Consider the following 17,879-nt stretch of genomic DNA (forward strand, 5'->3'; position numbering starts at 1 on the left):
GATCATATGATTCTTGTTCTTTCTTTTGTTAATGTATTGTATCACGTTGATTGATTTGCGGATGTTGAACCAGCCTTGCAGCCCAGGGATAAATCCCACGTGGTCGTGGTGAATAATCCTTTTAATGTACTGTTGGATCCTATTGGCTAGTATTTTGGTGAGAATTTTTGCATCCATGTTCATCAAGGATATTGGTCTGTAATTCTTTTTGATGGGGTGTTTGTCTGGTTTTGGGATCAAGGTAATGGTGGCCTCATAAAATGAATTTGGAAGTTTTCCTTCCATTTCTATTTTTTGGAACAGTTTCAGGAGAATAGGTATTAATTCTTTAAATGTCTGATAGAATTCCCCTGGGAAGCCATCTGGCCCTGGGCTTTTGTTTCTTGGGAGATTTTTGATGACTGCTTCAATTTCCTTAGTGGTTATAGGTCTGTTCAGGTTTTCTATTTCTTCCTGGTTCAGTTTTGGTAGTTGATACATCTCTAGGAATGCACCCATTTCTTCCAGGTTATCTAATTTGCTGGCATAGAGTTGCTCATAATATGTTCTTATAATTGTTCGTATTTCTTTGGTGTTGGTTGTGATCTCTCCTCTTTCATTCATGATTTTGTTGATTTGGGTCATTTCTCTTTTCTTTTTGATCAGTCTGGCCAGGGGTTTATCAATCTTGTTAATTCTTTCAAAGAACCAGCTCCTAGTTTCGTTGATCTGTTCTACTGTTCTTTTGGTTTCTATTTCATTGATTTCTGCTCTGATCTTTATTATTTCTCTTCTCCTGCTGGGTTTAGGCTTTATTTGCTGTTCTTTCTCCAGCTCCTTTAGGTGTAGGGTTAGGTTGTGTATTTGAGACCTTTCTTGTTTCTTGAGAAAGGCTTGTATTGCTATATACTTTCCTCTCAGGACTGCCTTTGCTGTATCCCAAAGATTTTGGACAGTTGTGTTTTCATTTTCATTGGTTTCCATGAATTTTTTTAATTCTTCTTTAATTTCCTGGTTGACCCATTCATTCTTTAGTAGGATGCTCTTTAGCCTCCATGTATTTGAGTTCTTTCCGACTTTCCTCTTGTGGTTGAGTTCTAGTTTCAAAGCATTGTGGTCTGAAAATATGCAGGGAATGATCCCAATCTTTTGGTACCGGTTGAGACCTGATTTGTGACCTAGGATGTGATCAATTCTGGAGAATGTTCCATGGGCACTAGAGAAGAATGTGTATTCTGTTGCTTTGGGATGGAATGTTCTGAATATGTCTGTGAAGTCCGTTTGGTCCAGTGTGTCATTTAAAGTCTTTATTTCCTTGTTGATCTTTTGCTTAGATGATCTGTCCATTTCAGTCAGGGGGGTGTTAAAGTCCCCCACTATTATTGTATTGTTGTCAATGTGTTTCTTTGCTTTTGTTATTAATTGCCTTATATAATTGGCTGCTCCCATGTTCGGGGCATAGATATTTACAATTGATAGATCTTCTTGTTGGATAGACCCTTTAAGTAGGATATAGTGTCCTTCCTCATCTCTTATTACAGTCTTTGTTTTAAAATCTAGTTTGTCTCATATAAGGATTGCCACCCCAGCTTTCTTTTGGTGTCCATTAGCATGGTAAATGGTTTTCCACCCCCTCACTTTCAATCTGGGGGTGTCTTTGGGTCTAAAATGAGTCTCTTGCAGACAGCATATTGATGGGTCTCTTTTTTAATCCAGTCTGATAGCCTGTGTCTTTTGATTGGGGCATTGAGCCCATTTACATTCAGGGTAACTATTGAAAGGTATGAATTTAGTGCCATTGTATTGCCTGTAAGGTGACTGTTACTGTATGTTGTCTGTGTTCCTTTCTGATCTTTGCTGCTTTTAGGCTCTCTCTTTGCTTAGAGGACCACTTTCAATATTTCTTGGAGGGCTGGTTTCGTGTTTGCAAATTCCTTTAGTTTTTGTTTGTTCTGGAAGCTTTTTATCTCTCCTTCTATTTTCAATGACAGCCTAGCTGGATATAGTATTCTTGGCTGCATATTTTTCTCGTTTAGTGCTCTGAAGATATCTTGCCAGTCCTTTCTGGCCTGCCAGGTCTCTGTGGATAGGTCTGTTGCCAATCTAATATTTTTACCATTGTAGGTTACATATCTCTTCTCCCGAGCTGCTTTCAGGATTTTCTCTTTGTCTCTGAGACTCGTAAGTTTTACTATTAGATGTCGGGGTGTTGACCTATTTTTATTGATTTTGAGAGGGGTTCTCTGTGCCTCCTGGATTTTGATGCCTGTTTCCTTCCTCACATTAGGGAAGTTCTCTGCTATTATTTGCTCCAATATACCTTCTGCCCCTCTCTCTCTTTCTTCTTCTTCTGGGATCCGAATTATTCTAATGTTGTTTCGTCTTATCGTATCACTTATCTCTCGAATTCTGCCCTCGTGATCCTGTAGTTGTTTCTCCCTCTTTTTCTCAGCCTCTTTATTTTCCATCATTTGGTCTTCTATATCACTGATTCTCTCTTCTGCCTCATTTATCCTAGAATAATCTTCCTGAATGGGGGAAAAAATAATAAGAATAATAATTAGAATAATAAGAATAATTTATTTATTTATTTATTTTATTTATTTATTTTATCATGGAATGTCTTTCCATTTCTTGGTGTCATCTTCAATTTTTTCATCAGCGTTTTATAGTTTTCAGAGTACAGATCCTCTGCCTCTTTGGTTAGGTTTATTCCTAGGTATCTTATTATTTGGGGTATAATTATAAATGGGATCGATTCCTTGATTCTCTTTCTGCTGCTTCATTATAGGTGTATAGAAATGCAACAGTTTTCTGAATGTTGATTTTGTATCCTGTGACTTTACTAAATGCATGTATCAGTTCTAGCAATTTTGGGTGGAGTCTTTTAGGTTTTCTATATAGAGTATCATGTCATCTACAAATTGTGAAAGTTTGACTTCTTCCTTGCCAATATGGATGCCTTTTATTTCTTTTTGTTGTCTGATTGCTGTGGCTAGGACTTCCAGTGCTATGTTAAATAACAGTGGTGAGAGTGGACATCCCTGTCTTGTTCTTGACCATAGAGGAAAATCTCTCGGTTGTTCCCCATTGAGGATGCTATTAGCTGTGGGTTCTTTATATATAGCCTTTATTATGTTGAGATATGTTCCCTTTATCCCTACTTTGTTGAGGGTTTTTATCATGAATGGTTTTTTTTTTTTAAAGATTTTATTTATTTATTTGAGAGAGAGAGAGAATGAGAGATAGAAAGCACGAGAGGGAAGAGGGTCAGAGGGAGAAGCAGACTCCCTGCTGAGCAGGAAGCCCGATGCGGGACTCGATCCCGGGACTCCAGGATCATGACCTGAGCCGAAGACAGTCGCTTAACCGACTGAGCCACCCAGGCACCCTATCATGAATGGTTTTATTGAGAATTTTTGCGTCCGTGTTCATCAGGGATATTGGCCTATAGTTCTCTTCTTAATGGAGTCTTTGGTTTTGGTATCCGGGTAATACTGGCCTCATAGAATGAATTTGGAAGTTTTCCTTCCTTTTCTATTTTTTGGAATAGTTTGGGAAGAATAGGTATTAACTCTTCTTTAAATGGTAGAATTCACCTGTAAAGTTACCTGGTTCTGGACTTTTCTTGTCGGGAGATTTTTGACTACTGATTCAATTTCTTTCCTGGTTATCAGTCTGTTCAAATTTTCTATTTCTTCCTGTTTCAGTTTTTGTAGTTTATATGTGTCTAGGAATTTATCCATTTCTTCCAGGTTGTCCAATTTGTTGGCATATAGTTTTTCATGATACTCTCCTAAAATTGTTTGTATTTCCATGCTATTGGAGAACCAGCTCTTGGTTTCATTGATCTGTTCTATTTTTGTAGTTTCTACATCATTTAATTCTGCTCTGATCTTTATTATCTCCCTTCTTCTGCTGGCTTTAGGCTTTGTTTGTTCTTTTTCTGACTTCTTTAGGTGTAAGGGTACTCTGTTTATTTGAGATTTTTCTTGCTTCTTGAGGTAGTCATGTATTCTATTTGTGTGTGTGTGTTGTTCATTTTATTTATATGTTTGTTAGTTTATTTTTTTAATGTTCAGTTAGCCACTGTATAGTGGCATTAGTTTTTGATGTAGTGTTCAGTGACTCATTAGTTGCATACAACACCCAGTGCTCATCACAACACGTACCCTCCTTAATACCCATCACGCATCTACCCCATCCTCCCACCCCCCTCCCCTCTGAAAGGACTATGAATCCTGTATTCTATATACTTCCCTTTTAGGACTGCTTTTGCTGCATCCCAAAGGTTTTGGTCTGTTATGTTTTCATTTTCATTTGTTTCCATGTATTTTTAAATTTCTTCTTTGACAATTTGGCTTTGCCCCAGCCCCTGGAGCCGTCTGCACTGCCCTGGCTGGGGGAGGGGGCTGGCCAGACCCTGGTGGGCAGGGGAGCAATAGCAGCACACCCCATACACCTCCCCAGGGCCACGGGGACTGCGGTTGGGGCAGGGCCCAGGGGGGCCACATGCTTATGCAGACATGGGGGCGGTTAGAGGTTAGTGATGGCCCCCATAGCACACATTCCACATGTTAAGGCATCATGGTTGGCCAGTTACTGACAGTGATGGATGAACTGACCAGGGACAGGTGAAAGCAAGAGGGTGGCTGGCCCTCAAGAGGCCTAGAATCATGCACCCCACCCCACCCCCACCCCAGAAGAAGAGAAAGAACAGGATTCGGGGCAACTGCAAAGGCCCACAGGGACCTGAGCATCCCATGAGATTCCCTTGGAAAAGCCAGGGCCTCAGGTTGGGTTAGGATGGGTGGGGGAACCCAAAGGGGTATGGAAGGGGAGGTGGAAGCCTGGCCTGGAGGCTCCCTCCCCTTTCTACCCCTCCCCAGCAGGGGCAGAAGCAGCTAGGCGAGACCACCGAGGAGGCTGGGGCCTGTGGGGTGGGGCCAGGAGGGATGGATAGGGACGCCCAGGGAGCCAGACGGGTCAGCACTTTGGTAAGGGGTTGGGATGGGGTGGGGGTGGTAGGGGTGGGGCATGTCAGACAGGTCTATCTGTCTATCCAAAGGCCTGCCAGTCTCCCGGGTCAGGACTCAGTCCTTCCATTCCTTTTTGATGCTAAGGTGCCTCCATTCCCATCTGGGAGGCCAGGTGTCCTCACGCCTCTGCCTTTTTTGTCCTAGTGGGCAGTGCCGGAGCCCACGGCCCCAGCAGACAGCCCTCGGCGGACAAAGCCAGCGGCCAAGCCTTACTTGTTCCACCTGGGCCTGCCGGCACGTTGTGTGCCTGACCTGTCAGTATTTATTGCCAACATATGTGCCGTCCTCTGGTCCCCCTGGCCTGGTGCCACCATCCCCAGCAGCCCCTCCCTGGACCCAGCCAGGACAACTGTCGGACCAAGGGGGGCACAGTCGGAGCTCTCCCTGTGCCTCCCCTCCCCTTGCCTCCCCTGTTAGGCCTGGGCCTAGAATGTTCAGGAGCCTGACCCTGCTTCTCCTTTTCTGACCGGGAAATAAACTCCCCCAACGGGGAAAAAAAATTTCTTCTTTGATTTTCTGGTTGACCCATTCATTGTTTAGTAGCATGTTGTTTAACCTCCACATATTTGTGGTTTTTTCAATTTTTTTCTTGTGGTTGACTTCAACTTTCATAGCGTTGTGGTCTGAAAATACGCATGGTATGATCTCAGTGTTTGTACTTGTGGTCTGCTTTGCGACCTAATATGTGATCTGTTCTGGAGAATGTCCCATATATACTTGAAAAGAATGTATTTTGCTGCATTAGGATGAAATGTTCTTTTTTTTTTTTTAAGATTTTATTTGACAGAGAGAGCCACAGCAAGAGAGGGAACACAAGCAGGGGGAGCGGGAGAGGGAGAAGCAGGCTTCCCGTGGAGCAGGGAGCCCGATGCGGGGCTTGATCCCAGGACCCTGGGATCATGACCTGAGCTGAAGGCAGACGCTTAACAACTGAGCCAACCAGGCACCCCCCTAGTCTTTGGTTTAAAATCTAGTTTTTCTGATACAAGTACCACTAGTCTGGCTTTCTTTTGACATCCATTCACATGATAAATGGTTATCTATCCCCTCACTTTCAATCTGCAGGTGTCTTTAGGTCTAAAATGAGTCTCTTGTAGGCAACATATGGATGGGTCTTGTTTTTTGTTTTTGTTTTTGTTTTTATCCATTCTGACACCCTGTGTCTTCTGGTTGGAGCATTTAGTCCATTTACATTCAGAGTGATTATTGATAGATATGTAGTGCCATTTTATTACTTGTTTTGTTGTTATTTCTGGAGATTTTCTCTGTTCCTTTCTGGTCATTGTCACTTTTGGTCTCTTCTTTCCACTCGGAGTCCCCTTTAAAATTTCTTGCAGGGCTGGTTTAGTGGTCACGAACTCCTTCAGTGTTTGTTTGTCTAGGAAACTCTATTTCTCCTTCTATTCTGAATGATAGCCTTGCTAGATAGAGAATTTTTGTCCTTTGCCCATTTTTTAATTGGGTTATTTGGTTTTTTGCTCTTTAGTTATATGAGGTTTTTTTAATCTATATTTTGGATATTAACTTTTTATCAGATACATGGTCTGTAAATAACTTCCTCCGTTCCATATGTTTTCTTTTCATTTTGTTGTTTGTTTCTTTTACTCTTGCAGAAGCTTTTTAGTTTTATATAGTTCCACTTGTTGATTTTGGTTTTGTGGCTTGTGCTTTAGGTGTCACATCTGACTTCATTTTTGATGTTTGACACCCTCTAAGCCTCAGCTTAGTCAGTCCCACATCTGGGCGAACTGATAAGAAAGCCCAGGTGCTCTCTCCCATGGTGCTGGTGGGAAGCTGCACAGGAGCAGTCAGCCTGGCCCCACTGCCCAACCACCATAAAGAAAAATAATCCATCTCCTTTTCTTGCTCTCTCAAGCCACTTTGAACCTGCTTCGGAGCTCTCTGTTGAAAGTTTCATTGCTGAGTAATGAACTTTTTCATACCTTATTGGTGTGACTCTTGACAATCTGAACCAAATTTGGGGTAGGGGTCCGTTCTTCCTCTACAGATGACTTAACGGTTGGTTCAGTGAGCAGGATATCTAGATGATCCCTACCACCACAGGGGTCTTTTTCTTCTCTTGCTATCAGGCTCTCCTGCCTGCTGGCAACTACATACTTTGAGCTGCACTGCTTTATGCTACATTTGCTGAGTCCTGTAAGCCTCTGTCATATATGTAACCAACTCAAGTTGAAAGTTAAAATTGGCATTTAGGGACGGATGTGTGTCTCAGATTCCTGCATAAGTTGTGACCAATATTAGGCTTGGCTCAGGGAAATGAATTTTATGCTGTCCCTGTTAGTTGTGTGTCTCAAGCAGGCTTTGGCTGTTGTATAGACTACTCAGGGTAGTGACTGATACCTTTCGCATATAAGGGCCCATCAGGTGGCCAGTTGTGTGAAGGAAGAGCTGGGACAGTGCAGCATGTAAGAGCAGATGGCTCCCCTTTCAAAATTTTGTCATGTTCTATTGTGGTTTTTGACTTTCCCTGTGACTCATCTTTTCAAGTAATTCTTTCTGTCCTTTCTAATAACTTTTGTCTTCTAGAAAATACCATTTAGATGCCCTCCTCTTCTTACTTTCCAGTGTTTTTATTCAATAACTGTCTATATTTTCTCATGCCTTTAGGTTATTCTAACCCTATTTGGATGTGCTAATCCCTCCTCCCGCTTTTTTGTTTTGTTTTGTTTTAACTAATATATCTTAGGTGCTACTAATAGATTACATTGCTTAAAACACCATGTTTATAGCTATATGGAGCAAAACTAAAGGTACTGCCTATTATCTAACACGTGAAAAATTGTTCTTCTCACTGGGTTTGTAGACCAAAGAAAGAATATGCCTCATATTTGCAGTTCACATTGTCTCTGTTTAGTGTCCATAATTATGTTTACTTCATTTTAATGTTTTTTAATGATTCCCCTACATCTGACCGTTTAATTATTTTGGGATCTGTCTGCTTATTCATATACTTACTCTTTGTGTTTAGGTTTCACTTACCTCTTGAGTGGACCTGACCATTATATGCATAAACACATATGGCTTTTTCCTTTTCTAATTCAACAGTCCACAGAAACTCAGACAAAACTACATTAAATTATGTGATAACTGAGTCTTCTGCCCCTGTTTTTTTAATTAATGTTTCTGTAGATAATATTTAGCAAAATTAAATTCTTGAGTTTATGTGATAGGCAGAGGAGGTTATTTTTCTTTTTCAGAGGTATTAAAAAAGTTTTTTCTCCTAGGAGCAACTCAGAGGGCCAATAATTGTAATTGGAAAGGGAAAAGAACTGCATGAAATGTTTAAAATGTCAGTCTTTGTGCATTAAGCATTGCTTACGGTGCACATCTGTGCCAATTGAATATGAGTGGCTCAGAATATCTGGTCTTTGTTATTATTTTAAGTTAAAGAAAAGAGAGACCCCTAGATGATCTGTGAAAGAACAATGAATTTTGAAAGGAACAGAGGATCAGAAAAAAAAGTTGAATGGGGAAAAGAATATAGTTGACCCATGGACGATGCGGGGGTGCCAACCCCTCATGCAATCATGAATCCACGTATAACTTTGACTATCCCAAAACCTAACTACTAACAGCCTGCTGTTGACTGGAAGCCTTATCAAGAACATAAACAGTCATTTAACACATATTCTGTATGTTAGACACATTACATGCAGTATTCTTATGACTAAGCTAGAGAATAGAAAATGTCATTAAGGAAATCATATGGAAAATAAATTTACAGTACTATACTGTGTTTATTGAAAAAAATCCACATATAAGTGGACGCATGCAGTGCAAACCTGTGTTGTTCAAGGGTCAACTGTATATGTTTGGATTTAGTAATAAAAGAGACTTTAGTGACTAGTGGAAAGATAGCTTGCATGTAGACATTTTATTGGCCTGAAATTATGACCCTGTATTTTACTGAGTGAGCAATTGAGTCAGTGGAGACAGGAATTGCATATAAATAAACTTTTTAGCACAGGAGCAGATTTTTACACTGAACAGTGTTGGTAGTAATATAAATGTTGTCAGATGAACAATGGGTTTGTAAGCTAAAGAAAGTGAAAGATTGCAAAATGTCAAAATCCATGTTTAGGAATCCATTATTAGATGGTCTCAGGATTAATAAAAGCTGTTAATGTGTGTGACTAAAAATGTAACATAGCACCTAAAGAATATGTCTGGGAGCATGACAAGGCCCTGGAGGCAGAATGAAATGGATATGAGGTTAGACTGTGTCTATATTCAAGAACTCTAGTAAAATAAGGTAATGGTATCTATTTTTATGTAAATATTTACTGAGAATCTACTATGTCTTATATGCTCTTCCAGAATTTGGAATATTAATGATCTTATTCTGGGCAAGAATGGTATATTGGGGAAAGCAAGCTCCTGTCACTAAGAGAACCCAAGAAACAGTGACTCAGAGAACATAAACATTGACCCTGCATCACATGACAGTTCCCAAGTCATTGGCACGGCCATCCCCGAGAGCAGAGGTTGGCAAACATTTTCTGTAAAGGCCCAGAAGTCATTATTTTAGGCTTTGTGAGCCATATGATTGCTGTCATTACTACTCAATTTTGCTGTTTTAGCCCCAAGGAGCTAGAGGTACTACATCAATGAATGAGTGTATCTCTGTTCCAATAAAAACTTTATGCACACAGAAATTTGAATTTCATATGTTTTTCACGTGTCATATAATTATTCTTCTGATTTTTTTTTTTTGACCATTCAAAAATGTAAAATCCATTTCTAGCTTTTGGGTGGAGGCCTGGATTTAGTCTGAGGGCCATAGTTTTCCAACCTGTGCCTAGGGCATTACCAGCCACAGAGCTGGATGCCACTAGTCTGGAATACAGTCAATGGAAAGAGAAGAGGGTTGTGGAGACATGCCTACACCCTTAAGACATGGACTTTGTCACACAACATAATTTTTACTCCCATTTGGTAAGAAATGAATTATTTGGCTTCATCTCACCATAAATGAGGCTGAACTTGGCTACAAGCTTCATACTGCTGAAGGGAGAGGAGAGGTTCTGATGGAAGGCTCTCAGGCCCTGCTTCAGACAGCTGCTCCTTTCTCCTGTTATATGCCTCCTGTTGAGTGCATATATCTCTGCACTCCAAACAAGAATAAAGAATTGAATCATAGACATTTTTTGCCACTTGGCTAAGTCAGAATGAATGAAGCTACAGTAGTTTTACTCTAGGGGCAACTGGGTGGTTCAGTTGGTTAAGCGTCTGACTCTTGATTTCAGCTCAGGTCATGATCTGGCATCATGAAATTGAGTCCCACTCCAGGCTCTGTGCTCAGCATGGAGTCTACTTGTCCCTCTCCCTCCCTTTCTGTTCCTCCCTCCACCCCTGCTCATGTGTGTGCTCTCTCTTTCTCTCTCTCTCAAATAAATAAATCTTTAAAAAAATAGTTTTACTCTACATAAATACATTGGTATTTAGGGCAGAGTGATTAATAGGGAAAGAGAAAGTAGATTAGTGGATGAAGGATTAACAAGAATAATAAGGGTAAACTGAGGGTTCTAGAGGGGAGGGGGGTAGGGGGATGGGTTAGCCTGGTGATGGGTATTAAAGAGGGCACGTTCTGCATGGAGCACTGGGTGTTATGAACAAACAATGAATCATGGAACACTGCACCAAAAACTAATGATGTAATATATGGTGATTAACATAACAATAAAAAAATTAAAAAAAAGAATAATAAGGGTAACAAGGATATAGACTCAAATACTTCTTTTAAGCCACACAGTTTGTCACTTTGTTCCTCTGACAGCTTACTAGGTAGTTCTGCTACACGCATAGAGCTGATGTGGCTTCACTTTGAATCTCCTCTTCTCCAATTACCAAACATTTGACTGACTTTTCTTTTTTTTTTTTTTTAAGATTTTATTTATTTATTTGACAGAGAGAGAGAGAGACAGCGAGAGAGGGAACATAAGCAGCGGGAATGGGAGAGGGAGAAGCAGGCTTCCCGCTGAGCAGGGAGCCCGATGTGGGGCTCGATCCCAGGATTCTGGGATCATGACCTGAGCCGAAGGCAGACGCTTAACAACTGAGCCACCCAGGCGCCCCAAATACCTGACTCTTCTGTGGCTGAGTTTCCTCATCTGTAAAATAGAGACAATACTGATAACCAAGAGCAGTGGGTTGTGATGATTAAATGAGTTAGTTATAGAACTTAGAACAATGCCTGGCACATCTAAATGCTACTGCTTATTATTTAGTAAATGGAAGACAAATATTTGTTTTATTGCTATCCATTATATATACATCTATTACTACTCATATATATTTTTATACATATTTGTTATATTTATAGAAAGCCTCTCAGTTCTCTCTATTCACCCTAAATCAACTGTATGTATTATCCCTTCTATGTTCTCTTAACTTCTTTGTGTGTTTTATTTTTTCCTTCTTTTTTAGATGGGGATATTGGTTTTGAAACTTCACAGCAGGGAATGTCTGAAGAAGTTTCAATCCAGTTTGAGAGAATTAATCTCTTTACAGGAGATGACCCATATTCCATTTTAGAAGATTTGTGGCAAGATGATAAACAGACAGGGAGATGTGAGGAAAACCAGAACACAGGTGTAACACAAGTTCACTTTATCAACAAGGGACCACTATTTAATGAGAGAGACTGTGAATATAAGGACAATGGGAAAATTGATCATGTAAACACATACCTTGTTCCTGCAAGAAAAAGACTCCAGAACTATGAATCATTTGGAAGGAGTTTGAAGCCTATTGTAAGCTTATGTGATTATAGAAACAATGCAAGAGGAAATCCTGATAAGATTATTGGATATGGTAATATTTTCACTCATATGAATCCTCATACAGAAACGAATGCTTGTGAATATAACCAGTGTAAGAAACTTCTGAGTCATAAGCAAGCTCTCATTCAACATCAAAAAATTCATACTGAGGAGAATCTCAATTTATTTTCTGATTATGTAAAAATTTTCACCCAGAAGCCACACCTCTTTGCACATCAAAGTATTTGTGCTGAAGAGAAACAGCATGAATGCAGCAAATGTGAGGTAGTCTTCACTCAGAAGCCCCAACTTGCTGTACCTCAGAAGGCTTCTATAGGAGGGAAACCCTGTACACGCACTGAATATGAGAAGGACTTGTCCCTCAAGTCAAATCATGAGAAAACTCACACTGAGGAGAATCACTGTAAATGCAATGAATATGGAAAAGCCTTTATCCAGAAGTCAGATCTGTTCAGATGCCAAGGAATTCATATTGGAGAAAAACCCTATGAATATAGTGAGTGTGGGAAAAATGTCTCTCAGAATTCAAACCTCAGTGTACATAAAAAAATCCATACTGGAGAGAAACACTTTGAATGTACTGAATGTGGAAAAGCCTTCACAAGGAAGTCAACTCTAAGTATGCATCAGAAAATTCATACAGGAGAAAAACCCTATGTATGTACCGAATGTGGGAAAGCCTTTATCCGGAAGTCCCATTTTATCACACATGAGAGAATTCATACTGGAGAGAAACCTTACGAATGCAGTGACTGTGGAAAGTCCTTTATAAAGAAGTCACAACTCCATGTGCATCAGCGAATTCACACAGGGGAGAATCCCTTCATATGTACAGAATGTGGGAAGGTCTTCACTCACAAGACAAATCTCATCATACACCAGAAAATTCATACTGGAGAGAGACCTTATATATGTGCCGAATGTGCAAAGGCCTTTACTGACAGGTCAAATCTCATTAAACACCAAAAAATTCATACCGGAGAGAAACCCTATAAATGCAGTGACTGTGGAAAGTCATTCACCTGGAAGTCACGGCTCAGGATACACCAGAAATGCCATACTGGAGAGAGACGTCATGAGTGCAGTGAGTGCGGGAAAGCCTTCATCCAAAAGTCAACTCTAAGTATGCATCAGAGAATTCATAGAGGAGAAAAACCCTATGTTTGTCCTGAATGTGGGAAGGCCTTCTTCCACAAATCACATTTTATTTCCCACGAGAGAATTCATACTGGAGAGAAACCTTACGAATGCAGTGACTGTGGGAAATCCTTCACAAAGAAGTCACAACTCCATGTACATCAGCAAATTCACACAGGAGAGAAACCCTATAGATGTGCTGAGTGTGGAAAGGCCTTCACTGACAGATCGAATCTCTTTACACACCAGAAAATTCATACTGGGGAGAAACCCTATAAATGTAGTGACTGTGGAAAAGCCTTTACTCGGAAGTCAGGCCTCCATATACATCAGCAATCTCATACTGGAGAGAGACACTATGAGTGCAGTGAATGTGGGAAAGCCTTTGCAAGAAAATCAACACTAATTATGCATCAGAGAATTCATACAGGAGAGAAACCCTATATTTGTACAGAATGTGGGAAGTCCTTCATCCAGAAATCACATTTAAATCGGCATCGGAGAATTCATACTGGAGAGAAACCCTATGAATGCGGTGACTGTGGGAAGGCCTTCATTAAGAAGTCACAACTCCATGAACATCATCGAATTCACACAGGGGAGAAACCATTTATATGTGCTGAGTGTGGAAAAGCCTTCACCATCAGATCAAATCTTATTAAACACCAGAAAATTCATGCTAAACAGAAACCCTGTAAAGGCAGTGACTTTAGGAAAGCCTTAAACTGGAGACCACAGCTCAGTATACATCAGAAATCAGATTCTGAGGAAGTAGGGTGCCCAGTGCCACAATCATGGTGTGGAGATACAAAGTAGTGAGAGGCTACAGCTTGACTAAGAAGCAGGAGGTAATCAAAGCCACCTTACCTCTGGTCGGAAGTATGAATGTCTGGATCACAGAGCTGATGTCGTTTCATGTGTGGGGGAGACACTTTGAAGAAAGTGTTTAAGCAATGTATGATGGCCATGCTTAATTACTGGACAAATACTGGGATTGTTAAGCCCCTGCAAATAATAGTAAATATGCAAGGAGAGAACTTGGCAATCTTGTTTCATGTTATGGATAAGCAGCTATATAAATTCAGGGCTGTATTCGATATTGACCAAAGGAATTTCTTAATGAGTAGAGTGCTAAGAAAAATTTTAATTGTTTAAGGATGCTGAAATGAAAGCAAAAGTATGGACAATTCAGGTCTATAATGAAGAGAAGCCAAAAGTTTTTGTGAAAATTGACATTATTAAAGACACAAAAAAAGGATTCTTTTTTTTCCCCCATTCAGGAAGTCATTTATTTATTGTTTACAGTATCAGTATGTGGAAATTTGGATAAACATTTTTTTATTTGATTTTGAGAATGGCAAATCAGAACCACAAGCTTACTTGAATATTCACAGGCCTCTTTAGTTAACCAATATGTTCCCTTTTTTTATTAATTCCCTGCCATGGCCCAGATAACTCACACCTAGGATGCATAAAGTTTTCCCAGCTTGTATCCATACCCACAGTGACCAGTGAGGTAAGCAGCAGCCCTACAGACTACTTACTATCACCTTAGAACTGGCCCTGAAACTACAGGACTTAGTCTCAGGTCAGATATAGAGGTGAGCACTTTGAACTCTTAGCCTCATCCACAGAAATCTGTATTTTTTACTGATTTCTGTTTGGGAAAGGGGAACAATTAAGAAAATGGATTTCAAAACCTAGAATTCTCTTCTTCCAATTTTGTTAGTACATTCTCTGCATAGTCATCACATGCTAGGTTACCACTGGACACTACTGTTTGCATTTGAGTTTGTCTTAAAAAACAGAGTTGCACATTGGAAGACTACTCTTCCTTTCTCCTCCCAGTCTCTACAAATTAATATTACTGTGTTTTCAAACCTTTTCTATTCTCCCAGACTTATTCCATCAAATTCTAAAAGAAGTGTTTTATCGTCCGGAATATTTGTGAATTTGTCTCTCCTTTAGATCAACCCTTTTGTGTTTTATATATTTTGAGTCTTTGTTTTTACATACATTCACATTTAGAATCGTTACACTCTTCCTGGTTAATTGAAATTTAATCATTATGAAATGTCCATTTTTATTGCTACTGATGCTTTTTTTGCCTTAAAATTTACTGCATCAGATGTTAATACTGTATGTACACTTCACTTATTGAAGGCTGATTTAAATTAGTATCCACACCACTCTGGACAAGGTGAGAAGCTACAAAAGTAGCTCCTTTATTTCCCTGTTGACTTACGTGTTATTAATATTATGCCTTTGGATTTTGTAAGTAGTTGATGTGGTCAGTCTTTATTGTCTCAGAGTCAGTATTCATCTAGATTAATCCTCATACTTACCGGTTTTTTCTTCCTTCTTTTCTTCTAAGTTTCACTCTAGAATCATTTTTATCCTGACTGAAGAAGACCCTTTAGCATTTCTTTTAGTGTGTGCTTGCTAGTGACAAATTTTGTTTTTGTTTCTTGGAAAATTTCTTTATTTTACCTTCATTTTTGAAAGATATTTTTACTGAATATAAGATTCTAAGTTGACGGTTATTTTCTATTAGTATTTTGAATATATTTTGTTAAGGTTTGTGTTTCACTGTTTTGTTGGAAAATAAGCTTTCAATGGAATTACCTTTGAAGGTAATGTGCTTTTTTCCCTTTTCTCTAGTTCCTTCAAAATTCATGTCTTAGGCTGCCAACAATTGCACAGTGATATGCCTAGGTGTGATTTTCTATGTATTTGTGGTTTGTAGTGTTTTTTAAATCTGTAACTTAGTGGGGTTTTTCTTTCTTCACATTTTGTGAAATTTCTTGCTACTATCTATGCAAAGTATGCTTCTGCTTCATAATCTTCCTTTGCTTTGTCTAGAAATAACCCCATTAACCTTTTTCCATTGGTTCTTTCAGATTTTAGTGATGCTTGTCTTCTCCTATACCTGATGATTTTAAATCAACTACCAGACACTATATATTAAAAATTGTAGAGAAACTGAGATGGTTTGGATGATACTTTCTTCCAGAGGAGATTTGCCTTTGACTCTTAACAGGTGACTAGGCGAGAGCATGAACACCCTTTTTTGTCTTCATCCAGTCATGTAATGAGAGTATGTAAAACTGGGCTCCAGTCCCCGTAAAGGCTTGTCTGGCATTTTCACTCCTATTTCTAGGGGATACCCTAGAGACGTAGACTTGGGGAGATTGCCAGGTGCCTCATCCTGGGAAGGAACTTAATTCTAGTATTTGTACCAATAGGTCCCATAAATTTGTCAAAAACTGTCTTAACCTTTCTTGGCCAGCATTTGCTTTAAAAATTAGCAAACACCTCTTTACTAAATAGCCCCAAATTCCAGAGGTTATGTCTTATCTCTAATCTTATTCATGTAGTTTCTCACTTCTTGGTAGCTCTCCAGTACCATCACAGAATTAAATATATTTAATATTTTCTTTGACTTTTTAGTTCTCAAAGAAAGTGCTGGTCTGTACAACCTACTCTGTCATTAGCAGATTCAATGCACTGAGAGCTGTTCCTCTCTAAGGACTGTGGAGTTCAGAAATATATATATTTTTGGGCACCTGGGTGGCTCAGTGGGTTAAGCGACTGCCTTCAGCTCAGGTCGTGATCCTGGAGTCCCGGGATCGAGTCCTGCATCGGGCTCCCTGCTCAGCAGTGAGTCTGCTTCTCCCTCGGACCCTCCCCCCTCTCATGCTCTCTCTCCCTATCTCATTCTCTCTCTCAAATAAATAAAATATTAAAAAAAGAAGAAATATATATATTTTTTAATTACCAAAACTTTTCAAACTAAAAAATGAAAATGCTCTGATTTGTGACACTATTCCCATTTTTTTCTTGCTAAAAGTTAAGGCATTTACTGTTTTGTTAAAGATTTTGTAAACTTTGATACATAAGAGAAAATTACCTTTGGTGGTGTCAGATTTTATTATGGTAGCTGCCAAACTTTAGCAAAAGAAGATTGACAAAGAGACTCTCATGTTTCTTTTTTTAAGAGTGTGTTTTTTGTCCTTTGGATAATAAATAGGAAGTGAAGTTAATGAAGACTGGTCTGAGAGCCCAGGGGTTTGAAAATAGGATTTCAAAGATTAATTTAGAAGTACTGAGATAGTGATTCTCAACCTTTTTATTCCCAGGCACGTTTCATTTACTTTTTATTCTTTAGAATATTTATTTATTTTGAGAGAGAGAGAGAGAGAGAGTGCACGAGCAGGGGGAGGGGCGGAGGTAGAGGGAGAAGCTGACTCCCCACTGAGCAGGCTCCATCCCAGGTCCCTGGGATCATGACCTGAGCTGAAGGCAGATGCTTAACCAACTGAGCCACCTAGGCACCTCCCCAGGCACATTTTAAAAAGTACAATTCTATATTACTAAGCTAAAAAAAATAAGCTGCATTACCTTTTATCAACAGGGTAGTAACATCTAGGACGAAGGAAGACTTCCTTTTGTGGGCCTCCACATATTTGAAGGGGCACTGGGAATTGATTGGGGAATGGATGATGGACAGTTATGGGTGAAATGGGAGAGTTGAATCTTACTTAGATGAAACTCTTAAGGTCAGTATTGATTGAAGGCATGTGCAGTAAGGACCTTACCAGGGGGAATAGTGTAAATTAGACATATCTTTTTATGCCACTACTATAATACAGGTTTTTTTGTATTTACGGCAAAACTTTCCTTTTTTTTTTTTAAGATTTTTTAATTTCTTTGTTTAACAGAGAGAAAGATAGCGAAAGCAGGAACACAAGCAGGGGGCAGTGGGAGAGGGAGAAGCAGGCTTCCCGCCGAGCAGGGAGCCCAATGCAGGGCTCGATCCTAGGACCGTGGGATCCTGACCTGAGCCGAAGGCAGATGCTTAACAACTGAGCCACCCAGGCGCCCCACAGCAAAACTTTCTAAAAGCAATTTTACAATCTAA

General features: G+C 39.7%; 1 protein-coding gene across 11 annotated transcripts in view; it reads left to right on the forward strand.

The window, feature by feature from the left end:
- Nucleotides 1-15,152, forward strand: part of ZNF484 (zinc finger protein 484) — a 44,173-nt gene extending 29,021 nt beyond the window's left edge. For all 11 annotated transcript variants that reach the window (XM_027615264.2, XM_027615268.2, XM_027615270.2 and 8 more), the window contains one exon: nt 11,466-15,152. In XM_027615264.2, coding sequence (XP_027471065.1) covers nt 11,466-13,774 — 2,309 coding nt within the window. In that variant the 3' untranslated portion in view covers nt 13,775-15,152. The remainder of the gene's footprint in view (nt 1-11,465) is intronic.
- Nucleotides 15,153-17,879: the final 2,727 nt, after the last annotated feature.

The sequence above is a fragment of the Zalophus californianus genome, chromosome 13 (genome assembly GCF_009762305.2).
Source record: "Zalophus californianus isolate mZalCal1 chromosome 13, mZalCal1.pri.v2, whole genome shotgun sequence".
NCBI classification, from domain to species: domain Eukaryota; kingdom Metazoa; phylum Chordata; class Mammalia; order Carnivora; family Otariidae; genus Zalophus; species Zalophus californianus.